Raw genomic sequence first — 26446 nt, 5'->3', positions numbered from 1 at the left:
GATTCGCAGTTTCCCAAGCTAGACACAGCAGGGTAGGTCACTCAATCAACAAGTTTTAATATTGAACTGTATTATTTCATTTGACTGACAAAACCAAGGATTTTTCTTCACTGTTGCTTTTGTAGGCTCCCCTCTGTTGGGGGGAACAGCCCCCCAAATCCTATTCAAATAAAAGGCAAAGCGTCCAGTGGTGTTTGCTTTGTCAGTTGCTGTCCAACCACCACAACACACTTAGCACAGTACCACCGGGAAAGGCTGTTAATTTGCATTTTGGGTTTCGAACGACAGTGGTGGCAATTGTCACTGATAGGGCAGGTCTACACTGCAGCTGAGAGGTGTAATTTCCAGCTCGGGCAGACGTACCCACTCTAGCTCTGATCGGCATGGGCAGCAGCTCAGGCTAGTCACCCGAGTACAATTCCATCAGAGATCTTAGGTACAGACTCATGGCCACGCTGCTATTTTCAGTGCATGTCTGTCTACCCACTTCAGGAATTACACCTCCCCACTGCCGTGCACATGAACTCAATGTCTCGGAAGAGATTTGTTTACCAAAGTTAGGAAGAATGGAGCCATCAGTCCACTTCACCACTGCCTACCACACACCCACAGCAGCCACCTTCTTCACCTGTGCTGCAAAAAAGTACGTCTAGTCCTGCCTACTGTTCTAGAGATCCCGAGAGGACGGCACATGAATACACTTAGTATCCAGCAGCAAGTGGGGTCAGGGAGCTGCAGGTCAAATGTTGGATTTAAGCAAGTTAGAACGGGGTGTCACAAGGGCTACATCTGCACTGCACACCTCTCGTAGCAGCACGCAGGTTACCTGTAGCTATACGCCACAGTGAAAAGCAGGCTGAGTCCACACTGTGGGGTGCCACTACACACGTCAGCGAAAGGCTCTGGTGGGGGTAGGGCAAGCAGGGAAAGACTTGGCAGTGGGGAGCTGATGGAGCCTTTCCCCGCTACGTCCCCCTGCCAGTCTTTCCAGCTACCAAAGCCTTTCCCTGCAACGGGGAAAGACTCCAGCAGCTAGGAGGCAGCGGGACACTATGCTGCTAAAAACAGCAGTGTTGATGGGGCTGGGCAAGCAGAGTCGAGTAGGGTACGTATCCACAGCGTTCAGGTCTGTCTTTGTGTCTCACTGTCTACATTTCTATTTGTATCCATGCTAGGGGTGTGTATCGCTTATGTACTCTAATGCTGCTGAAAGGAGTGTGCAGTCTAGACATACCCCAGAGGTCAAGGTAACTGTCTGTGCTTAATTTGCAACTTACTAACTATGGATGTTGCAACATTCCATAGCACTATTAGAGTCACATTTATTGCACGCTGTGGTAACTGCAGAGAAAACGTCAAATTACCTCGTGAGGGAGGCATGCAGAGTCCAGTGTAGCTGTGGGGACTGCTATGGAGAGATTGAGGAACAACATGAGCTGCTGGAAAACTATTTCCAGCGTAAACAACTGTGCAGGTCAAAAGGCACAGCATAGATTCTAGTATAAAAAACTTTGAGTCAAGTAGTATTCCAGCTGAGTTGCATTCTCCCACGCCAGTGGGTCCAGCATCTAGAGAAGTGAAAAATCCATCACTGCCATTGAAATTAACTGTCAAACTGTATTTTTACACCATCCTATTTTAGTTCAAACTCATTGACACTTCCCAGGAACATCGACCACCAAGATAATGAAGAGTTTACTATAATCTGCTTTATTAAAGATATTACTGTACATCAAAATACATTAATTTATGGCATTGAGAAAAGTGCTTTAGAAAAAGATACCTATGTATATGCACTCAGATTTCAGTAGCAGGATACACTAATACTACCACACACCACTTAAGCGTTGAAGTATTTTTGAGCATAAAGGGACACTGTCAGATGAAAAATAAAATTTTAGTGACACTTTAGATAATTAGAACAAGTTTAAAAAATAAGCTATATAGTGAGAAGCTAGGTTTGTGATTTTCTGCATTGACAATGAAAGAGACAAAGGTCTTTCATATATACCTGGAGCTACTTTCACACACTGGCTCTCACAAAGGAGGGCCATCCCGCAGTATTCAGACCGCCAACGCTCTGGAGGGAACTATTTTCAGTATATTTTAACAACTGTTTTGCAAGATCTAGTTTCATGAAAACATAACCACAAAAGCAAAGACTGGGCCTAAGCCACCTGAGAGTGTCCCTAAATTGGAGAATTTCTGCAAAATTGCAGAATCAATGGAATTAACTATTTTTGGCCTCAATCCTGAAAAGACGAATGCACATGCCTAACTTTATGCACCTGAACAGACTCACTGAAGTGAACAGACCACTGGCATATTTAAAAGCAGCATGTTGGTAAGACTTTTCAGCATCAGGGCCTTCGGGGTGGAGAGAAATCAATAGCTAGTGTAATTGCAGCAGGTGAAAGGAACTAGGATGTGGAGAAACTAGTTCCCCCGAGAAATCAGTAGAGAAGCAGCAGCTTTGAGCCCTGGTTTTAAAGTGTTATATACCCACACTGATTTGACACACAGTAGCCTTGCTTTAAACCTGCCCGTTTTTACTTTGTGCAGGTTGTAGATGGGAGATGTAGATGAAGATCAATGATTTATACCACCACACCTCTTCCATCTATAGTCACCTCCATTTCCCAGACTTCATCCACCTACAAATAAACTTACAAACAAAATCTATTTACCAAAAAGATTGAATACTTAAGCTTTCCTTAAGATAGCACTCCAAGCTACTGACCTTCCCCACGGATTTCTATGCAGAATGGGTATCTGTCTATTCTTGCTGCCCTCTCTTCCTGGAAGTAACAGCCTCCACAGAATCTGGTCAGAGCCCTCAGATGCCACAGAATCAGTTCAGTTATGACAGCTATTGCTTATAAATCATCTTATTAGAAATATGTATCTATACAGTGTGGTAGAAACGACAGCTGAGCTCTCCTCTAAAACTTGCAGTTCTCTAGGACTAACACTGTGTGTGAGATGCGCAGCACCACGGAAGGGGAAGTTCCACCAGACAAGAACACTCTCCACGGAGCATCACCGTAGAAAGCAGAGGGGTGAGATCTCACAGGCGCTCTGACGTGGATTTGCACTTCACAACCACTGCAGTGGGAGAATCGTAGGCTATGCTAACAGCAGAGAGTGACAGTCTCCTAAGGAGCCTGAATTCGGCACCAGGAATTGGGATTTTGTGATAGGACGTGAACAGAGAAACCATTTGTACTATGAGACGTTGCAGTGTGCCTTAGCAGCCATATCAAACAAGGATGGTTTTCTTTCCAGTAACACGTGATGTGTGTGTTAGTCACTGCTGCTCCAGAGCCATCCTGCATCCTCCGTCTTGAGCAGTGTTGTAGGATTCACAGCTTGTACACTTCATGCCTAAGATATGGAACTGAACCGTGGACCGGGTGCTGCAGTCATTGCAAAGGATCTGTAATAAAACAGAGCTGCCATAAGACAAACAGGAGGCTGCATAAAACGTGGCTAGAACAAAACTTGCTTACTACCAGATGTCTTTTTATTTTATTTTTATATTCTTATTTTATTTTTATAGATAGATAGATAGATAGATAGTTGGTTTAGATATTTTATTTTTTGAGTTTTGTTGATTTATTTAATATATTTTGTTTTTAATTTGATTTTTTTTTTTTAAATGAGGGGTTTGTGTGTGCTTATTTATGTTGGGTTAGGTTTTAGCTATATTTTTTGTTTTATATTACTATTTGTAGTATCTGTATTTTTTTTTGGGGAGGGGGTTAAGTTTAATATTTAGCAGCACATTTTTAAGACCACAGTGGTGGTAATTATTTGAATGTCTATTAATATTAGGCTTAAAGTATGAACCAGGGGGCCCAAACTCACCTCCTTTGGTACAGTATTGTTTTCAATTGTTTGTTGCTTGGCTATTAGTTGGACAATGGGCACCAATTGCTCTATTGTCCTTTGTATGAAGTCAGCGGTGTGAATGGGCAAGGGAGGTACAGGTGCAACGAGATTGGCCACCAGTGATTCTCACTGTCTGTCACGACTTCCGTTACATTTTTATTTTTACACATGGCCATAAGGCCATGGGTCCCAATCTCAGTCAGAGAGGTGAGGTTCAGGCTCCCCTGGCATGGTGTTGTCTCCACCGAGAAGTTGTGATATTTCACAGCACATAGTGTGTCCCTAGCAGTACCACCTCCTTCAAATCTCTTTAATGATTAGTTGGGCCCAAACTCCCGCACTGGTAGTCCGGTTTATTTCAGCTGAGCACTTACAGAACCATCTGTGCTTGATTTGTTTACAGCAGGCTGTCTTTGTTTTATTTTCCCCTTATGTTGCCATTTTTACACTGGGATAATGCTGGTTATAGATCTTATTTTCTATTGTACTTATATTGTTACATATACTAATTTTTTATGATTTCCTGTTCATTTTAAACAGCAATTATAATTGGCGCAGTTGAATTATTAGTTTCATGTGGTGCCCTAGGTTTAAGACCTTCTAAGCCTTGCAAACTGCAAATTTTCTTTTTTAATATTATGAATTTTTTTTTACTAATATGGTTTAGATAAGTGTGCTGTTTAACAACTTTGATTACCTTTTTATTTTTTGCATATTAGATGCATAACAAATTTGGCCTTCCGAGACAATCCAGCAGACAAAGACCGGAGAGGACACAAAGCGCTGGTTATGCTAATTCCGTCTGTGGGGGCTCCCTGACGCTGCTCTAGGAGACTTCAGATAACCCATTCTAGGAAATACGTTCTTTTCTACATCAACTAAAAAAAGCAGAACCATCCTCAATCCAAGAAACACTAGGGAAGTGGGGCATCTGGGCTGGCTTTGTGGGTGCGGCTGGAATAAGTTACATAGTCCTGATCCTAATTTAAGTCTCACTAGCAAGCAGAAGCCAGGCCCAATGTGGATGTCAAAGGCTGAGTTACCCTTGGCTAGAATAGCGGCACTCAATTTGCCACTCTACCACTGGCAAACGTCTGAGTGCTTTGCACAAACAGTATGTTGACTCTGAAATGGGACGAGACCATACATTCCTGCTCCTCCAGAGGACAGTGGCTCCCTGATCTGGTGTTGTCTGATGTTTCAGAAGAGTAATTCCCCCGGCTTCCCTTACCCCCCGCCTAGCGCAATGCTATACCAGAGCGCAGGTGGGTAAGGAACAACCTAGTTCTTCACCTAGCTGGTCACCTGATCCCCTGAACATGAGAAACAATTGTTCTGCATCATGCCAAAGGGTAACATTATCTTTTGTTTCAGCGAGAGCTCCGCTTGCTCTCTACTCCGGCTAACAGGAGGGCAGAGAGTGGCCAATAATGGAGGGAGACTGGAAGGGGGCACGGTGAGAAAAGTGTCGCTATTTACCTCCACCATCATGTTCTGATATTCCGTGGGCATGGGGGTTTGCGCCACTTCATCATCCAATTGTCGCCAGTACCTGGACATATCTAAAGCTGAGTGCATGCACAGGGGGCATCGGTAACCTCTGGCAAGGAGACAAAATACAAGTCAGGAAGATGCTGGTGTGACAGAGTCAGTTTAAATACATCAGGACGGGGAGGAAAACCCCAGGGAGGGAGAAGAGCTCTTGAATGTAAAGAACAACGTTGGCACAAGGACCAATGGGGATAGACTGGCCATGAATAAATTTAGGCTGGAAAGGAGCAGAAGGCGTCTGTCCATCAGAGGAGTGAGGGGCTGGCACAGCTCCCCACACGAGCAGTGGGGCAAACAACCCCACTAGCTTGAAGATGTAGTCAATAAGTTTATGAATGGGATTACATGACAGCGTAGTCAATGAGAAAGGTGATGTACAACATGAACACATTGCACAGCATTTGTTGGAAGTAGCTGAGGAGAGACTGCTTTGTTAACAGTTGCCTTTAAATCACTCAGCCCTGGATTGTCAAAGCAATCTTTACTTCTCCAGCTCAGGAGTCTGCATTGCCATGGTACTTAGGAAGAAGTGGGGTCAGAATACTCACTCTTTTAACATGTCTTCATAACAAGTTCTAAAAAGAAAACACAAGGCCACATTAGTAGCTACACGAGGAAGGTGAAGTCACTGTGGTTTAAACCCTCTGGACAGAAAAGTGGGGCTTCAACTGAAGGAAGAGCGAGCTAGCCAAAGAGCTATGGTTAAAAAATAATTCGTATGGCAGTGGAAAGAGGGAGGCAACCAAGCACCAACACGTAGTGTTTAGAGGGACCGAAGGAGACCAGAACGTGTTAGGTCCTATTCTGACATCTTCAGTAGTGAAGTGGAGGAAGGAGTCAATAGCGTGGGAATGAAACTTGCAGATGATTCAAGATCACTCCAAACAACAGGGACGGAGAACTACTTCAGAGAGAGTCAGGGAGATGGGCAGAACAGAGCAAAGCGAGATTCAGTTAGGGAAGATTCATGCTGCTCCATCTGGAGAATGTTAATCTACAACGTACAGTCAGTAGGAGGGGGAGCCCGGCAAACAGCAATGAAGGAGACCTAGGAATAGAAGAAATTCAAAGGTATGTCCAATGAGACATAATAGCGAACAGAAACAAAAAAGGGATAAGGACATTTTGGGTTGAATATACAGTTGCATCGATTCACAGGACATGAAGGAAATACATGACTCTGTTGTGACCACCCTCCGGCAGTGCTGTATTCAGTTCTGAGCACCATGTCAGCATAAAAATTAATGACAAACTGGAAAGATTTCCTAGAGCAATAGAAATGTTCAGTGGACACCAGGACGATGCAGGATGAAAATTAAGAGTTAAATATATAGACTGGTTAAGAGACAACTTGAGTCCTGGACCCTCCAACAAGCTCCACAGGGGGTGCCTTCATAGAGCCAACTGGGCTCCTCAGGAGGCTCCAGACACACCCTGCTCATTATAGGGCCAGAGTGAGGGGACGGCACAACAGACTGCACCAAGGAGGACATTATTTAGGGTGATATGCTGTAGTATAAGTGGTAACAAGAAGAAATTAAGCAAGGGAAAATGTAAGATGAACATCAAGGAAGCCTCTCTGTCAGGAAGTTTTACTGGGTTGGGGAGCAGTCTCCAAGGGAAAGGACGGAAGCCCCATTGCTTGGGGCATTCGAACCACTACTGAAGACAGCAGAGAACAATCAGGCTTGCATTAGTGAGGAGATGGACTGGAAGATACAATAGATTTCCATCTCTAATATTGAGGATTCTATGGAAATGGCTTTACCTATGAAGAAGGTGTCCACATGGCAGAACGTGGGCTCCGACACGTGAGGTGTGAATGTCCTGTTTCAAGACATAAGAATTAGCATGTATTTTCCCAAGTACCAAACACACCCAGAAAGCTAAAGTCAAAGCCAAAAGAGAAAAAGGAAAAAAGAATATTTCAGTAGGTACACAATTAAGCTATAGAATTTATTTTCAAGTAAACTTTTAATAGCGGAAACATTTAAAAAAAACAATCCTTACCTCCAAACATATTGGACAGTCCTGCCTGGAGACATTTTCAATGCACTTTGTAAAGAAAGAAAAAAGACAGCTTAACAGGAAAGAAAAATAAATGTAGATTCTTGCATAATAGTACTTGGATCTACATTTCCTTAGAATATATAAAAGTTTCATGAAACCTTTTACTACCCCAAACATGGGTTCAAATTCCATCAAAGGGGATTCCAGTAAAATCTGTGAAGGCTAAAATTTCCAATTTTAATTTTTTTTTTTAATTGTTATGGGACTTCCAAAAAAGAAACTACTAGATGCCACTAGGAAAGTGGCAAATCAAACTGAGAGAATCTTCAAACATTTCTAGAAGAGTTGATCACAGATACGGTGACCTCCAGATGAACAATGAAATTTCAAAGAGTATATTCCATGGGATTGACATTGCAAGGGAAGCAATACAGAAGTCCAGTGCTGATCAATGTTGCTGTTCAGGACTGTGAGACGTTGGTGGAAGGAGGAAAGTATGCACAGCCCTGGTCTGTATTATACATGGGTCTAGCTAGGACATACCAGCTCTCATTTTCATAAACAGTGCTAGGGGGGAGCTGTGTTCTTTTTAAATGAAACTATAGAGTATTACATTCATACCTTATGTTTTCCTTGAAGACTCAAGGCTAGACATAAGTTACATTTTGAACAATGGAAAAAGTCTTCTTTTGGACCAATCCTAAAGAGACAGGCAGTCAGTTAGGAATAGTTTGCCAATTTCTGTTTTAATTTTAATTTTACATTTTAATACCTGCAAGAAAAGTTTCACACTTACAAAAGATTATTTGTCTCCCAGATCGAGAAAATGTTTTATTTTAAAAGGACTGTGACATTTTATGCAGTTAAGAAGTGAAACTGATTACACAAAGAGCTGTCAAAAGCACAATATTTTTAACTGTTTCCTTCGAGCCTTTAAATTAAATATTTGTAAGTGTCACTTTTAACAGTAACCAGGGCAACTTTAAGATAAAGTATATTTTCAAGATGATGGCCTTTGTTTTATGGTAGCCACCAACTTTTCCCCCTCTTTAGCACTTATTAATTTTCACAATGGCAGACATTTACAATAGCTGCAGTGCAAGGAAACTGCTTCAACAGATACCTGTACTAAAATAATTCCCCACCATTATGTATTCAGTGACATTTTTAAAGATCAAACCTTCATTATTTTTGAGCTACATCAGAAGGAAAAGCTTATCTCCAATATGCAGCCTGCTTCCCTGCGTCTCAAAAAATCCACTCTTAGTCTCAGATTTGCAGATGCTACCCCTGTTATTTCCTAGTAACAATAGATCTAAGTAACTATAATTAGCACAGGTTAAACAGACACTTGTTTTATACATTTTCTATTACGTAAACACAGTTCAAATCTCTCCAAAAGTCATGCATTTAGGAATCTCTGGAACCCAATCTCTGGAAACAAAGACTCTGAACTATCATGTTAATGTTCTCTCTAAAATGGAGAAATTAGCACCAACATGTTTATAACTGTGGAAGTCAAAAATTCTAAGACTGCTTTCCTTAATATTAATCAGTGGTACAGAGGAGTTAGATGAAAATGCATAGCATAGGTCTGCTGCAGAATGCTGCTATAGTTTAAACGCAGAACAATATTAACTTAATTCAGCCATCAAGATTTCAAGATGTTTGTGTAGATCTTTTTAAAGGACAATTTTTTTGCAGCAGTGGGAAATTAAGAAGTCTTTCCCCCCCTACAACAAACATTACAGATCTTTTACCCAAAGTACAGCGCTCTACTGCATATTCTGTTTTTGGCATTCTACACATGAAATGAGTGCAGAATATGCAACAGAGGATCGGGGGGAAATTTTTCCCTTCCCTGACTGCGTTAAACCTGTGCAACATCACTAGAAGATTTATTTTAGTGAACAAAAGGGAATCATGAAGTTTAAGACCTACAATCAGAATTGTTTTAGGAAAATCCATTTTAATTAGGCGTTTAAAAGCAACAGAAAGCTTTTAAACAAGTCATTACTTGACAAAACTGTCCCTTTATTAATGAGAATTCAGTATAAAAGGACACCCCCTAAACTTTCCCATATCTACATTACACACAGAGGCAAAAAACTATATGCAAATAATGGAATGACTTTTTAAAGTGTTCTTTAAGCAAGACCTATTTTTAAACTCATAGCTGCCTTCTAGCATCCTGAATTCTTAAACACAATGCATAATTTCAATTTCAAATACTATATCTTAAAGTTACCAATATTTAAGCCAACCTAAGCAGAATTGCTTTATAAACTTGGAAACATGAATAATAAACATTGAAGAAAAAATATTAATAATTTTAAATACAGTACCTACAAATGCCACACTTCTCACAGTGATACTGCTTCTTGTCTTTGTCAAACAGGTGGCATATACCGCAGTAATATTCTCCAAACATACTGCTGCAATCCTCACAACTCTGTTGAGCCTACGAGTACATACACATTACATAAGCAACTACCAACATTTTGCTGGGTGAGAGGGGTTCTTTTAGTTCTTTAAGCTAGCACTTTAATGGGCCGTTGTCACTAGGGTTAAACTTAAGACTTAGCGAGCACAGCCTGTTGTCCCACATGACAGAGCCTATACTTTCAGGATTTTATATAGCTTTGTGCCCCATTCCATCGCCTGCCCACAAAAAAGATGCATATATGCAAGTTTAGAGTTAAGACATTTTAGGATGGCAATTCTAGTGTCACAGTAAATCCATGTTTACACTTGCCAATCCTGACAGGATTTTTATAAAGTTTCCTTATTCTTTTAATCAAAAACAGTCTTCACTGGGGACATTTTACACGCTGTCTAAGGAATTAGATTTCAAACTTTGTCTCACAGAATAAGCCCGAGAAATAGGACTATAGGATTTGCCATACTTGGTCAAGCCACTTAGTTTGGGTGGACACGAGATAGAGTCCTATGTTCTCCCCCCCTACATTCTTATTACTGTGGCAGTATATTGGAAGGAGGGGATCAAATCTAGACACAAATCCTGTACACAGCATTGGTCCAGAAATAGCAAAACAGCAGAATGAAACAGATACGGTTGTAAGTTTCATTATCTAGATGAATTTTCTATAGCACCTATCTCCGCACTTACTAGTGCTGCTGTGGAAGTGCTACCTGCAGGAACACAAGGAACGATCAGACGCTACAGGAGACACATTAAGGTCCTGTCCACACTACAAATGTAACAAAGCCAAGGGACCTGGTTGTAAGAGTTTCAGTCTATAACCTTAACCATGTTAAGGGGGGAGGGACAGCTCAGTGGTTTGAGCATTGGCCTGCTAAACCTCAGGGTTGTGAATTCAATCCTTGAGGGGGCCATTTAGGGATCTGGGGCAAATTCAGTACTTGGTCCTGCTAGTGAAGGCAGGGGGCTGGACTCGATGACCTTTCAAGGTCCCTTCCAGTTCTAGGAGATGGGATATCTCCATTAATTTATTTATGTTCTGTAGCTAGACTAGAGTGTTTATATTAGTTTTGCTAGGAACTGAAAATGCCTTTCTCCTCCTTTAATGTTAACTGGCTAAGTATGGAAAGAGGATAAATGCAACTTCCCCCTAAAATGTAGAAATTCCCTTTAGTCTTATCTTACCATTTGAAGGAGTGGCGAAATCTACCCCCACGCACACAGAGTAAAATTAAGACCCTCTATTAAGCATCTGTGTTTTATAATCCCATTCAAATGATAACAATTACAGTCACAGCATATTGAAAAGATTAAAGTATACACCCTCACCTGCTGGATCCTTCTGCACTTTGCACACTGCACTTGTTTTACTTTAAAACGATCCATCTGATGATCTTCCTTGCTGTCATGACACAGACGGCAAACATAAAACTTACCGCAGCAAGGAGCCTGGAAAAAAATAAAGAAGAGCCAAACTATGAAGAAACCAAAAGTAAGTTACAGCTCCCGGGGGCGCCTAGATTTCATTTGCCCTTTTAGTGTTTCAAAGCCCTAGACTAGGTCAGTTTGGAGCTAGTGACAGCACAAGCTTGGTCTCTTCTTTGTAAGGTATCAGAGGGAGGGAATGGCCTGATTTTGGCTCCCAAGAGCAGTGTCTGGATAGGATTGGGAACAGAGAGGAAGGAAAAGGGACGGTGACCGAAAATGGAAGCGTACATGGGAGCACGCTTTAAGCCAGGTTAACTCCCCACCAACCAATGCTTCCAGCCCTAAGGGTACATCTCCCCAGCACAGCAAACGAAGGATGGGGGTCACTGCCCTGTGCCTCGACAGCCGCTTGGCCCCACAACACACAAGAGGCCGGTTCTGCTTTGCGGTCTCGGAAGTTAGGATTTCCCCCTAGTTTAGTCCTAGGCGCGCAGGGGGCAGTGCCGACCCCCTGCCTCGCTCGGGCGGGGAGACGATGACCCTACAAAGCGGCTGGCGCCTGGGGCGGAGGCGGACTCCCCGGGCGGCCGCTGGGGCCGGCCCGGGTCGCTCCGCGGGTGATTTAGCGACACGCCCGTGGGAAGCTGGGGACGGACAGAGCCCGCCCCGCCCCGCCAGACCCGAGCCCGGACAGCCGCTCCCCGAGCCGCTGGGGGGGAGCCACCGCTGGGCTCGGCCCCGCTCGAAGCCCGGGGGAGGAGCCACACGAGTTGCCCGCGCCCGGGATGGGCCGGGCCCGCCCGCGAAACCGGCCTGCGCCGCCCCCACCTGGAGCAGGCAGCTGCGGCGATAGTGCTCACAGCCCGCCCCGCCGGCCTCCGCCGCCGCCATCGCTGCGGACAGCCACCGGAACCGCTCTGTCCGCCCGCCCCCTTCTCTATGGTGAAGCGCCGCCGCCGCCTCGAACTACTTCCGCCCCTGACTTCCGGCCTCCGTCGTGAGCGGGACTTCCGGCGGGGCAAGCGGGGCGGAAGCGAAGAGCCCGGAGGAGGAAGCGCCGCTGCCCCCAGGTACCCGGAACCTCCCCCATCCCCCGCCTGGGTTCTGCCGCGCGCGGCGCGGCCCGGCCCGGCCCGGCCCCCGGGGACACGCTGGGCTGGCGGCGGTTCCGAAGCCAGGCCCGGCCGGGCTGTGCCGGTTCCCTGCCCCCCCTCCCCCCGGGGAAAGTCTCCAGCAGCGCGGGAGTTACGTCATTATAGTCACCGAGGTGGCGCCCAGCTGATTTGCATCCTGTTAATTAGCACGTGACTAACGCCGCTCCCCTCCCCTCCCCCCCGCTGTATTAAAAGCACATGAAACCCGAACACGTTGGGCTGCGTTAGTTTGTCTCGGACCGGTCCGTACAGTGTCCCGGTGTCATGCCCCCAGCGTGACCAGATGTCCCGATTTTGGGGCTTTTTCTGATATAGGCTCCTATTACCCCCCCATAGGGTGACCAGATGTCCCGATTTTATAGGGACCGTCCTGATTTTTGGGTCTCTTTCTTATATAGGCTCCTATTACCCCCCACCCCCATCCTGATTTTTCACACTTGCTGTCTAGTCACCCTACCCCCCCAGCCCCTGTCCCGATTTTTCATACTTGGGCTCTGGTCACCCTACGTGCCCTCATGCATGCGCTGGAGTCAACGCACCAGGCTAAATGGTGCTGTCACTTACTTACCTCATTTCCTTCCCAGCTCAGCCTCAGTTTCCCCCCCAGTTCTGTGATGAGCCACCAGTGCCATGGTGAAGAGCTGCTCGGCGATTGGATGTGCATCGAGATGTTTGCCGAATTCCAAGTTACGAGGACTAACGTTTCACGTGTAAGGTTCAGACTTGTGTAACTACACTGCTTTACACCTTCTCTGCCTATTTTTTTAAAGTAGGATTCCTGTCTACATTTGAACCTAGGGGCAGATGTGAGCCAGTTCCATGCTCCCAGAGCTAGAGTTACAAAATCCAGGTTCTAATCCCAGTGCTGCTACTGAGTTGGACGCTGCTCATTGGAACTGGTCCGTGGTGGGATAGGACCTCCCATTGCAGGGAGATGCGAGCAGGACCTTGCTTTGTAGCTTTGGTCTCTTACCGCCTCTCTGCCCATTCATTACCTCATCTGGAAAATAATAAAACTTTGTAAATATCTTTGAAGATAGAAATGAAGTAATTAGCACACAGAAAGTATCATCTTTCCACTGTTTTTGTTCCTTGGCATATTTTAATCTTGTACATTTCAAGATTTTTCTGTGCTCAAGCTGCTTGCCTTCACCTGTGGTTCAAAGAGGGTGAAATGTTTACATTGCATAGTACAGTCATTTGAAAATATTTGGCTTCTAGAGTGTTAAAGTAACACAACCTTCATAAGGGGGAAGCTACTGGAAATACAGAGCACACTCCAAAAAGAGAGAACTTGGTACAATTCAGCAACAGATACTTTATTAGCCATTAAAATAGCTCATGCCCAGACCTCTGATACTTTGACTTTCACCATGTCTTGTTTATGGAGTCAGTTATAAAGTCAAGATATTTATAATCAAATTGATTAAAAGTGAACAAAGAAGGTTATTTTCTCTCTCCTGGTTATCTAACATAGAAGATTGGGGTTAAGGTGGGCATGGATAAACTGGGCATTTAGGTGGAAACCCAAAGACAGAGAAAGTGTTAATAACAAAAGATAGTTCCATAGGATCCAAAAAACGATATAAACTGCCTTCATCACTAAACATGGCCCTTTACCCCATCTGAGCTCTTTGATTAAGGAACTTATAGAAAGTACCTTCTGTTCAGAGTGGGCAGTGTGAATAACTCCCCTCCATTCTGGACAGTAGTCAGAGATTGCACAACACCTGATAGGGTTGTCTTCATTTGCTAGTGGAGCGTATGGGGAATGATCTCTCTCTTTCTCTCTCTGGTCTGCTATTCCACCAGTGTGATGGTCTCAGACAAAGTGAGGTGAGCAGGCTGGAGAAATCCTCTGATATTAAAGCTTCTAACTAATTCCTGCCCTACACTTGGGGAACCTGAAAGAAGAATCAGCCAAAGAATCTCTAGTTATTGCATTACATTCTGCCAACCTTAACACAATCACCAGAATACAATTATCTTAAATTTTGTCCAAATGTGGATTAAAATAGACCCTAGAGCAGGGGTGGCCAACCTGAGCCTGAGAAGGAGCCAGAATTTACCAATGTACATTGCCAAAGAACCACAGTAATACGTCAGCAGCTCCCACCACCCACACCCAGCGTCGCCCAGCCAATCAGTGCCTCCCCCTCCCTTCCAATCAGCTGCTTGATAGTGTGCAGGAGGCTCTGGGGGAGAGGGGGGGAGGAGCGAGGGCACAGCAGGCTCGGGGGGGGGGAAGGGGTGGAGAGGGGGCAGGGCCTGTGGCAGAGCCAGGGGTTGAGCAGTGAGCACCCCCCAGCACATTGGAAAGATGGCGCCTGTAGCTCCAGCCCCGGAGTCGGTGTCTATACAGGAGCTGCATGTGGCTCCGGAGCCACAGGTTGGCCACCCCTGCCCTAGAGGGTCTATTTCTGCCCATGCTATTAGCCGTCTCTGCCAATAGCCACAGTAGTCTATATTTGTTCCATTAAAGATAATCTCTCAGCCAAAACAAAAAAGTGAACAGAATGTTGGGAATCATTAGGAAAGGGATAGATAATCAGACAAAATATCATATTGCCTCTATATAAATCTTTGGTACACCCATATCTTGAATACTGCATGCAGATGTGGTCACCCCATCTCAAAAAAGATATATTGGAATTGGAAAAGGTTCAGAAAAGGGCAACAGAAATGATATGGGGTATGGAACAGCTTCTGTATGAGGAAAGATTAATAAGAGTGGGACTGTTCAGCTTGGAAAAGAAACGACTAAGGGGGGATATGATACAGGTCTATAAAATCATGACTGGTGTGGAGAAAGTAAATAAGGAAGTGTATTTAGTTCTCCTTCTAACACAAGAACTAGAGGTCACCAAATAAAATTAATAGGCAGCTGGTTTAAAACAAAAGGAAGTATTTCTTCACACAATGCACAGTCAACTTGTGGAATTCTTTGCCAGAGGGTGTTGTGAAGGCCAATACCATAACAGGGTTCAAAAAAGTATATACTCATTCATAAGCCAAATATTTTTGGTAAAAAAGTGACGCATCAAAGAGCGGGGGTCAGCTTATAAACGGCTCTACACCAAAATTTGATGATTTTAAACTCTATGGAATCATTGAATTGAATATCTAATACATTGTTGTTTTGTTTACCTGGAGTGTCTGCAGGCATGGAGCCTCTCAGCTCCCTGTGGTTGCAGTTCACCATTCCCAGCCAATGGGAGCTGTGGAGCTCCATGCCTGCAGACACTCCAAGTAAACAAAACATCCCAACCCGCCAGCAGCTTACCCTGATGGCCGGGAGCCAAAGTTTTCCAACCCCTGAAATATAGGGTCGGCTTATGAAAGGGTCATACAGTTTTTGCTATTTTTACCTATCCATTTTGGGGGGTCGACTTATTAACGAATGGGCTAATGAATGAGTATATACAGTAGGTAAATTCATGGAGGATAGGTCCATCAATGGCTATTAGCCATGATGGGCCGGGATGGTGTCCCTAGCCTCTGTTTGCCAGAAGCTGGGAATGGGCGACAGGGGATGGATCACTTGATGATTACCTGTTCTGTTCATTCCCTCTGAAGCGTCTGGCATTGGCCACTGTCAGAAGACAGGATACGGAGCTAGATGGACCTTTGGTCTGACACAGTATGGCCGTTCTTATGTAACTCATTCACTTGGCATTTCTTCTCCTTACTCGTACATGCTGCCTTGTTTGTAAACCCAGTCATTTAGAGTGGCTGCTTCTTGCCATCAAAATAGTATTTTGTATTTTTCTTTCCAAAATACACATGAACTCAAATGCCTGTCCCCTTGAGTAATAATATCTTAGAAATAAAGTTTAGCACAATGAAAGGGTGCAGAAAACTTAGTCATATCACAGGATGTGTATCCCATGATTATCCAAAGAAACATTTTCAGGCTTTCCTCTGTCTCATCCCAGACTCAACCAAAAGAAATCATCTTCTAAACATTGTAGCCACAAAGTAGCATAATTCTCGTAATGCTGGTTATAAGAGTCAAAATAATCCAGACTCAGGTGTGGGTCTGGGGCTGTGGAAATTTTTAAAACTTCATTTAATGTGTTTTTTTTCCACTCACAGAACTAGATACCTCAAAAGATTCACTAGGTATGTGTCATCCTTCAAAATAGAGCAGTCATTTTCATATCATCTGAGTGAGGAATATTTATGTCTAAACTAATCACTTCTACCCTACCCAAAATTGATGTTGGGGAAATCAGTTCATAGTCTTATGAAATGTGAAGTGTCTGGAATCTCTGAAATGAAAGGCCATACAGAAATAGTCAGTGGAAACAGTCACGATGTTGGCTACAGAACTGAACCCACCTCTGTCAGTTTGTATTTACCAGGTCAGTTCCTTGAGGATTTATGAATTATTACTGTAAACAGGCTTCAAGTGAATTAATTTGACTCAAAAGCTTGTGGGGGAGGACACAGCCCCTTTCTTCCTGCACAGGTCATAACATGGTTGGCTCTGTAACCAGAGCACAAGGAGGGGTCTGCTAGGCGGTGCTGGGAGTGCTCTATACCTCAGCGGGGCATGGCTGGGTAGAGTAGGGTGTGGGCGTCAACCTGCATACAATCACACACAGGCTATACATTGCCTGAAGGAGTGATCACAAAGCTACCTGTAAGTTTGCCCTTTTACAATCACGAGTTACAGATACTTATGTAAAGCTAGAGACTCTATAGCTATCTATTCAACGTGCTTTCCTGTCTGCACACTTGTCCTAGATTCCCCACCGATGAGGAGGCCAAAAGAAGGTGGGTGTTGGCCACGAAAAGGCTCGATGTGAACTCTGCAGGTATGTGGGAGCCTAAGAAAGCAGATGTGTTATGTTCGCGCCACTTTAAGAAGTCAGACTTCGACACAAGAGGTCCCAACATCAGGCTCAAACCTGGAGTCATCCCTTCTATTTTTGAATTTCCTTCTCATTTCCAGGTTGGTCTTTATAATCTGCAGGTGATTGTTCCTATATTTAACTGTATTGGCAAACACGGGCAGGCTTTTCCCTGCACTTTACATAGAACGCAGATGATGTTTTCTTCTTTTGGATTATCACTAGGTAACAGGAGAAGAGGTGGAAAAATATTGTGCCCAAAGATTAGCATTTTTCTGGGCCTGTTCGGTCTCTCAGTACTCAGGCAGAATTGCCTGAGTAAACAGTGGAGGATCAGGCCCTTGAAGGCTTTTTTTTAAATAACCATTGTGAGTCCAAACACGAAATGGTCAAGTACATAAAATGAGAAGTGAAACGGATTACCTCAAGTCTAGCCAAATGCTTATTCTGTGAGCTCTTCAGGGCAGGGATTTGCTTTAGACCTGACATAATAAGGTCCTGATCCTTTACTGGGCTTCCTAATACAAATCAATAATATAATTAAATAAATTCCCAACATACCAAAAAGACTGGGCTGGAAAGCGCCCATTAGATGGGACCCAGGAGAGCTCCTCACCTTTAGTTCTTGCAATGACAGATCTCTATTTAACGAATAGCTTTTAGCATCCCAATTCAGCGTGGGACTCATTCCTCACTTCACCTTTCCCCCTGCTTCCAGCACACTGCAGCCACACATTAGCCTGCACAATCCCATCTCTTTCTGATGTCTCTAACTCAATAACTGAAGTGTGAAATATGTATTTATAACAGCGGAGACGAGGAAAAGTTCATGGCAGACGAAACACCCCGCTGAAAACACTGCCAGTAACAGTTCATAACCACCAGCTTGTGGATTCGCCTTCCAGTACAGGAGAATTTCATTCCCAATTCATCTTGGTAAGTAAAGTGACTTGTTTGAACCCACCTAAATAAAGCAGACTTTCAAAACAGTGGGGCATACTCACTGCCAGTGTAACCGCAGGGAACGGCATCCTCTTAGGTCACCAGTGCATTTGGCTCAGTGTCCCTGTTTTCATTTGTGTTAGAGCATCAGTTCAAGCATCTCCCTCAAATTTATTGTTCACCAGAGAGCAGTAAGGGCAGCTCCATTTCTTATACATTGTTCCACCATTAAGCCATAGTGGATTAACTAGCTAGGAGGATTGGTTTTGCACACTCCACATGGTTTTGCACACTCCACATGGTTTTGCAAAAAGTGATTGCTAATGGGAGTTGGGATTGGCTTTTTAAACAGTCTCTTAACCCCTTCTTGGTGAATGGGGAGAACATGTGGAAGTCTGAGATCTTTGGGAAAGTTGAGAATGTCTAATGTATTGAATTTTGTTTCCAGGAGCACAGTTACAGCATAATGGACAGTCCAAAGAAACTGAAGTGTAAATTAGATCAGGTAATCAGTGAGCTTGAAGAGGCCAAGGAACATCTGAGGAACACTTTTGACAGAGAACGACAACGCAGAGAATCACTGAGGACGGTGATCCAGGAGCTGGAGAACAAATATCTAATCAGCCCCGAAACGGCTTGTAAACTGGATGTTTATTGCTGGGAGTGGTGTGAGGCGGGCACACAGGAGAAGACTATCAACTGAAGTAACTGCAGCAGGAATAGCTGCAAAGTCTCCCTAAACTCAACATTCAGAAGTGGGATGTTTTAAGCTGGTCATCAGCACTCAGTGAACAGGACCAACCAGATCTTTGGAGAAGCTGTTTCTCTAAAGATACCATCTGGGCAAGATCCTTGCTCCTGGGACACAACTCCCTCATGTAACAGGGTATCTTGGTCTCTGAGGGCTGTGGTAGTGGTCAGGAGTGTGAGCTACAAAAGACAAAATATAAATGTAAACAATTGTCAGATTAGCAGGGTGAGGCACCTCTAGCTTAGATTTCATAATGCAGAACCTTAGTGAGGCCCTAAGAGTACAAATCAGGACTAAAGCAGTGCACAGGAGACTTGGAGAGGGTGGGGGAGTCTCATGAGCAGGCTCTGGAGAGAAGTTCAACATCCCCTATTTGTATAGATAGGAGAAAGTGCTGGAAGATGACAAGTGATCGTGGCAGTAGCTATGAGTTGAGCTGTTCACCAGGAGAAGGCAAAGGAGCTTCTCCGGAATAATGACCCATCGTGGACTGGATTTAAATGAAATTTTCTAATATCTGGACTAGGGCAGTCAAGCAGTTACAAAAATTAGTCGCACGATTAATAATAGAGTACCATTTATTTAAATATTTTGGATGTTTTCTACATTTTCAAATATACTGATTTTAATTACAACACAGAATACAAAGTGCACAGTGCTTACTTTATATGTATTTTGGATTACAAATATTTGCCCTGTAAAAAAACAAAAGAAATAGTTTTTCACTTCATCCAATACACGTACTGTAGTGCAATCTCTTTATCATGAAAGTTGAACTGATAAATGTAGAATTATGTAAAAAACCAAAAAAAAACAAACCCAAACCCTGCATTCAAAAATAAGAATGTAAAATTTTAGAGCCTACAAGTCCACTCAGTCCTACTTCTTGTTCAGCCAATCGCTCAGACAAACAAGCTTGCTTACATTTGCAGGAGATAATGCTGCCCGCTTCATGCGCTAAAGATTCATATGTCCCTTCATGCTTCAACCACCATTCCAGAGGACATGCGTCCATGCTGATGACGGGTTCTGCTCGATAACGATCTAAAGCAGTGCGGACCGACGCATGTTCTTTTCATCATCCGAGTCAGATGCCACCAGCAGCAGGTTGATTTTCTTTGTTGCTGGTTTGGGCTCTGTAGTTTCTGCATTGGAGCGTTGCTCTTTTAAGACTTCTGAAAGCAAGTGCCACACCTCATCCCACACCAGATTTTGGAAGGTACTTTAGATTCTTAAACCTTGGGTCGAGTGCTGTAACTATATTTAGACATCTCACGTCTCTGCATTTTGTCAAATGTGGAGCGAAAGTGTTCTTAAAATGAACATGTGTTGAGTCATCATCCGAGACTGCTATAACATGGCAGAATTCGGGTAAAATAAAGCCAGAGACATACAATTCTCCCCCAAGGAGTTCAGTCGCAAATTTAATTAACCATATTATTTTAACGAGCATCATTAGCATGTCCTCTAGAATGGTGGCCGAAGCATGAAGGGGCATACGAATGTTTAGCATATCTGGCATGTAAATACCTTGCAATGCTGACTACAAAAGTCCCATGAGAACCCCTGTTCTCACTTTCTGGTGACACTATAAATAAGAAAAGGGCAGCATTATCTCCCATAAATGTAAACAAACATGTTTGTCTTAGCGATTGGCTGAACAAGAAGTAGGATTGAGTGGACTTGTAGGCGCTAAAGTTTTGCATTGTTTTGTTTTTGAGTGTAGTTATGTACCAAAGAAAATCTACATTTGTAAGTTGCACTTTCACGATTAAAGAGATTGCACTACAGTACTTGTCTGAGGTGAATTGAAATATACTATTTCTTTTATCATTTGTGCAGTGCAAATATTTGTAATCAAAATATATAAAGTGAGCACTGTACACTTTGTATTCTGTGTTGTAACTGAAATTAATATATTTGAAAATGTAGAAGAACATCCAAAAATGTTTAATAAATTTCAATTGGTATTCTATTGTTTAACAATGTGATTAAAACGGCAACTAATCGCAATTAATTTTTTTTAAATTGCAATTTTTTATTTTTTTTTGAGTTAATCGTGTGAGTTAATTGCGATTAATCGACAGCCCTAATCTGGATCTTTACTACCCTGGAGTGCATGTGCAGAGCTCCCAAAATGGAGCTTGATAAATTTATGAATGGGATTATACGAGGTGGTTGCCTGCAATAGCAGGGCACTGGACTCTATGCCCTCCATCCCACTCCTATGTTCGTATGATTTCACATTCAGCTGTTCTCTCAAGGGTCCAGGTGAAGTTTGCCCCAAGATGTTTTAAGATCATGGATTGATCATTTGTTCTTCTCTGTATCGTGAGTGTATTAGATGTAAGGCATCAGTCACTAATTCTGCAGTCAGCACGTGGCATTTTCCTGGTCTAAGCTTTGCATCAATTTGGAATGAATTCAGGTGCATTATAAACAGGAAACGTAAGCCCTTTGCAAAGAGTGTTGGTGGGAAAGAGGTAGCTATTCTGGGCACTGTTTTCTTAGAGTGGGAGACTGAAGTACAGCATTTGCTAAACAACAACGTATGAACTCAGTGCTCAAGGGCTGGGTGTAGTGTGCTCAACGGGGAAGCTGCTAACAACACTTTCAGTTCAGCATCCATACTTCTTATAAAACCAGTGTAAATTTATTTACAGGAGCCCACAGTGTTCTGCAGAGTAAGAATGCACCTAAGGCAGCTTTTATTGCTGTATATAGTTTCTGAACTATGCAGTAGCATTGATAATTCACACACAGCGTCCACATTTGCTTGATGGCTTCTAGGTTCAGGATCTAGGCTAAGAATCCTTTGCTCTTAGGGGAAGAGACACAAAAAACGCCCTTATGCGGATAGCAGGAAGGGGGGCAAAGATGCATTGTGGCTTTCCCCAAATATTTTCAAACAGGTGTTTTATTCAATCCAGAAGATACTTTCTATGTTTTTAATACAATGATCTATTTATGATGATCAGGGACAGTAAAAAATGGAAAGACATTACATGGGGTTATTTGGACTTTTTTCTTATTGCCTCCGTAACATGCCCTAGAGTATTATAACTATCCCCCAGGCACAGACAGCTGGACTTGGCTCCTTCACACAACTAAAAAGCTGCATTAGTCTAAGCTTCCGCCCCAGGTATGGCTAGGAGACCACCCACGCCGGGTAGAACATTCAGGGCATCAGGCAGATATCCCTCCCCCAGAATGCCTTGACGTGGGAGGCTGCGCCGTCTGGGCAGGTCAGGGATGCTTGTCAGCACTGATGAGTTCAGAGGGTTATTAACCCAAGCTGAAGGGACAGGGATGAGGGGAGTTAAAATACAGCTGGAGTATTGCAACTGACCCATGTCTGCATTGCGCCTGGGAGAGGGGACACTTACACAGTGGGGACTGCCAGTCTCTTGGGAAGCTTTCTATCAGCCTGTGCTGAATCTGCTCCCCCGGCTCCATGCGAAGCCACGTTTCCCTACACCGCCAGCTCAGTTTGCTCCCACACACTGGCACTACTGGCACTCCTTCCTGAGCACTGCCAAGGCACAAGCCGGGGTGAGCAGCACGACTCCAGCCCCTAGCAATGCTAAAGGGCGGCTTTCAGCGCCTCTCCACATTGACGCTAATCAGAGCGGCTGTTAAAGGCCTGAGATCGCAAAATCTCAGCAACGCTCTCCCAGGCTCAGGGCCGGCACCAGGCAACCAAGCACATGCTTGGGGCGGCACCTGGTAAGGGGCGGCCAATCTTGGGGTGGCGGGGGGCAGTGCGGCGCGGCATTCCGCGGGGGGGGGGGAGGGGCGCTCCGGCGGCGCTCGGCGGGCTCTGGCGGGGCGGCGCTCGGCGGGGGGGGGGGGGCGCTCGGGCGGCGTGGCGCTCAGCGGGGGGGGGCGGGCTCTGGCGGCGCTCGGCGGCGGCCTCCGGCAGCGCGGCGCTCAGCGGCGGGCTCCGGCGGCGCGGCCCTCGGACAGTGACTATAAAGACAGTGACTATTCCACCTCCTCAAAAAGGGAAAGTGATATCAGAGTCCAAGAATTATGATAAAAAACAAGGAAGTGAACTATAAGGTGCACAATACAAAACTGGTAACATTGCATTAAAGCAACAGAATATCTCTAAAACATACTGATAAATATTTGCATTAAAGTATTGATAATGAAATACACAGCACATTTTAATATACACTGGGGGAGTTATTTTCCATCGCTTCACTCGCAGGCTCTTGGGTCAGAGATCTCATTCTCAGGTACAGGAAGAATGAACAAAAGCAAAATGTAAAAGACAAACCAACCTGATGTATGTGATGTAGCAGTAAGGGCAGCAGCCCAGACCACTGGGGCATGGGAGTAGGAGCAGAGAACCTGGGTTCTGTTCCCAGCTCAGCCACTGAACTGGCTGTGTCACCTCGCACATGTCATTTACTCAATACATAGCCACCTTTGGACAGCGTTTTGAGACCTACAGACAGAAAGGACTCAATGTTCTTATTGTAAACTTAGTGTACACTGGTACCCACACCCTGTGTGTCTGCCTGAAGATCTCCGGTACCAAATAGCAGCTATCAAAAGCCCCAGGGCTGTTTGTAAGAGCAGCAGCTAATATGCAAGAAATGTCAGTTCCATGATTACCTGCATCATAGCCCAAACCAACTCCCAGTGATAAATGAGCCACAGAAAGATCTCTAGGACCGCTCTGGAAAATGAGCTGCCACATCTGAAGGGGGGTGTCCTCATACATTTACTAATGCAGTCCCCAATCCTGCATCGCAATCTGCTAATGTAGAGCCCTCTGTCCTTGGGCAGGGCTGGGTGCTAGAAGAGCCCGATGGTAGATCAAGGCCAATCATAACGCCTGCTTCCTTTATCATAAACGTTATCCACGTCCCACTAGAGAACTGCTAGTCTCGGTTGTGTACTGTTGTGCCAAGACCAAATGCCATCCTCCAAATATGAATAAACCTCATCCACTCTGGGTTGAGAACACATATTACATTTAAAGCACTAATACTGGCACAAGCTCTACCTGTCTTTCACCACATCTGCCCACCCCCACTACCTCCAAGATGGCCCAGTGCCTGGAGACGATCAGCTCCCGGATGAAGGACAGCTGGTTGAAGCTGAACCCTGGCAAGAAGGAGGTGATGCTGGTGGGCAGAAGGAAGCACTTTGAAGAGTTTGTAGCCGTGGTGCGGTCTCCTTGGGTTGAAGGCACACACCCACAACTGGTCAATGCAGTCTAGTTTCGGAGGGTCCTGGATTTCTCGCTAACGCAAAGTTCTCATATAGCAGCAACTGTGATTAACACTTACCACCACCTCCAATTGGCTAGGAGACGGCATCCCATCTCAGAGAACGATGACCGGGCTTCAGTTATTCACGCCTTTGTCACCTCCCATCTGGACTACAGCAATGCCATATACCTGGGCATGACGCCTTCAGCATTTAGGAAACTCCAACTAGTACAGAAAGCTGAAGCGCATCTCCTCAGCAACACGGGCCACCACAAACCCCTCAGACCCGGCCTCCACGCCCTACACTGGCTTCCCAGAGAATATCCAATCGAGTTCAAGGTCTCAGTCCCCATCTTCAAGGCACTCCATGGCCTGGGCCCAGGATATGGGAAGATCACCTAAAGCCGTGGGAGGTTGATAACTCCGCTCCTTTGGCACAACGGAACTTTCTACCGTAAGAATAAAGCTTGTTTGCACAGGAGACAGAGTTTTGCCTGAAGAAGCTGGTCTGAGACGAAGGAACAAACTCCGCCCAGGAACTAAGGGACCTTCCCAAACCTCACTACCTTCTGCTCCAAGTACAAGGCACACTGCTGTGACTTGCCCGCTCTGACACAAATACAGAAAAGTGTGCACCTAAGGAAAACACCCTACCAAAACGAACCAGTACACCGTGCACACAATTCTCCACCTGGGGAGAGGCTGAAAGAGAACAAACCACACATGACAGATGTAAGTTACATACTTCAGTGCACGATCAGAAGGTGCTCAGAACTATGGTGACAAGTACGGTATAATAATCTGTATAGACGAGAACAAGCTTTCTTTTTCTCAAAATAGGAAATACATTTTCCTTTTGGACAGAAACCTGCACACATCCTTTACATTGAGAGGCTATTTCAAAAATGCACCTAGGACTTCAGAGTTTAAAACAAACAAACCAAGAATGGCAGGAAATTGTGCCATCATGCAAAGTAAAAAAACAAGCCCCGCCCCGGAAAAAAAGACAGACACCTATTTAAAAGTCATGCTTCTGTCTTAATAGTTTGTATCCATGACTATGGGGAGGACTTTATAAAGACACCAGCTTAAGAAGTTAGGCTAATTCCTTACTTAGGCTCCTAAACAAGTAACAGGCTTTTCAAGAGTGCCAAGCCCCCAGCAGTTCCCACTGTAGCCCAGTTAGAAAAGTAACCTATAAAAAAGTTGTTATAACTGAAAGAAGTCAGCAAACACGATTTCTTCCTTTTTGCAGTTTATTTACTTTGTGCATTTGATAGCACTGTGTGTATAATCAGTGTTACCATTCGCTCTGCAAAGTCAGTCAGTTCCCCCTGTTTGTGTAAGTCTTTACTTTGGCAAGAGGGAAGATATGGAAAAAAAAAACCCACAAAAATAACCTACACACACAACCCACAAACAGGAAAATGTGACTGTAAAACAACAACTGGTAGAGTTGAAACACCAGAAACCAGTTTTAATGCACTTCCTTTAACTGACGAGATTTCAACTTGACGGTGTTTCTTTAAGCAGCTATCAGATCCATTTCAACAATTGATAGTCACTAATGCTACAGAATCCTAGACCATTCAAAAATTCTCAATATAAATGCTAGAGACATCTCTTGATTTAATTGATTTCGGATGGTAACAATCCCTGAAGTGGATTTTATATACAGTAATCCCTTAGCCCTTCCCAACAACTGAATCCGGTTCAGGAGCAGGGTGAGTATTTGCAGGAGGATGCTGCCAGGGGTGAGGTACACAGATGAGGATATGCAGGCAATGCACAAATATTTATCTTCAAACGGTTCTGATATTTTAGTGATGTTGTCCGTAGTTTAGGACCAAAATTAGTATTTCATATTAAACAGGGTGTTACAAAAAACCACAACACGAGTACGTCTGTACTGATGATTTGTAAAGATTTCACAAAAACATGATTTATTAAAATTTAAACAGTCCCCTGTAGTGTTGGAAATCAAAATACATCAGCTCTAGGCCAGAGCCTGGGAACCAGTCATGAAAAGTGAGCAGTTTAAGTTTCACTACCCAAAATTAGTGAAATGACAATAGTAAACACATGGCAAAAAGTATATTAGATTTTTAAAATTCATTCAGTTTTAACTTTTAAATGTAAGCGTTATTGATAGCATATTGATACATTTTCCATTGACAATTTTTATGGTGACAGTG

At 44.1% G+C, this 26446-nt stretch overlaps 2 protein-coding genes across 2 annotated transcripts; one reads left to right on the top strand and one right to left on the bottom strand.

The window, feature by feature from the left end:
- Positions 1-1687: 1687 nt before the first annotated feature.
- Positions 1688-12233, bottom strand: RCHY1 (ring finger and CHY zinc finger domain containing 1). Its single transcript, XM_065404763.1, has 9 exons — positions 12152-12233; positions 11225-11344; positions 9798-9913; positions 8074-8152; positions 7453-7497; positions 7211-7269; positions 5991-6017; positions 5371-5491; positions 1688-3436 (listed from the first exon to the last, which is right to left on the bottom strand). The coding sequence occupies exons 1-9, from the start codon at positions 12212-12214 to the stop codon at positions 3308-3310; spliced, it is 759 nt and encodes a 252-aa protein (XP_065260835.1). The 5' UTR covers positions 12215-12233; the 3' UTR covers positions 1688-3307.
- A 114-nt stretch (positions 12234-12347) lies between these two features.
- On the top strand, positions 12348-19817 carry THAP6 (THAP domain containing 6). The gene is made up of 5 exons (XM_065405396.1): positions 12348-12393; positions 13062-13187; positions 17227-17434; positions 18144-18269; positions 18724-19817. The coding sequence occupies exons 2-5, from the start codon at positions 13108-13110 to the stop codon at positions 18976-18978; spliced, it is 669 nt and encodes a 222-aa protein (XP_065261468.1). The 5' UTR covers positions 12348-12393; positions 13062-13107; the 3' UTR covers positions 18979-19817.
- The last annotated feature ends 6629 nt before the right edge of the window (positions 19818-26446 follow it).

Source organism: Emys orbicularis, chromosome 5 (assembly GCF_028017835.1).
Source record: "Emys orbicularis isolate rEmyOrb1 chromosome 5, rEmyOrb1.hap1, whole genome shotgun sequence".
Lineage (NCBI taxonomy): Eukaryota > Metazoa > Chordata > Testudines > Emydidae > Emys > Emys orbicularis.
Note: the sequence above shows the minus strand (reverse complement) of the source record. Positions and strands in the feature narration are given on the sequence as shown.

Excerpts from the sequence above, each read along its gene's own strand:
- RCHY1 (XM_065404763.1), bottom strand. The coding sequence starts at position 12,214 with ATGGCGGCGGCGGAGGCCGGCGGGGCGGGCTGTGAGCACTATCGCCGC. Across the intron at positions 9,914-11,224 it reads AGTGCAGAAGGATCCAGCAG|GCTCAACAGAGTTGTGAGGA; the intron begins GTGAGGGTGTAT and ends ATGTACTCGTAG. Across the intron at positions 3,437-5,370 it reads ATCAGAACATGATGGTGGAG|ATCCTTTGCAATGACTGCAG; the intron begins GTAAATAGCGAC and ends GTTTTATTACAG.
- THAP6 (XM_065405396.1), top strand. The coding sequence starts at position 13,108 with ATGGTGAAGAGCTGCTCGGCGATTGGATGTGCATCGAGATGTTTGCCG. Across the intron at positions 13,188-17,226 it reads CGAGGACTAACGTTTCACGT|ATTCCCCACCGATGAGGAGG; the intron begins GTAAGGTTCAGA and ends CACTTGTCCTAG. Across the intron at positions 18,270-18,723 it reads TTCATTCCCAATTCATCTTG|GAGCACAGTTACAGCATAAT; the intron begins GTAAGTAAAGTG and ends TTTTGTTTCCAG.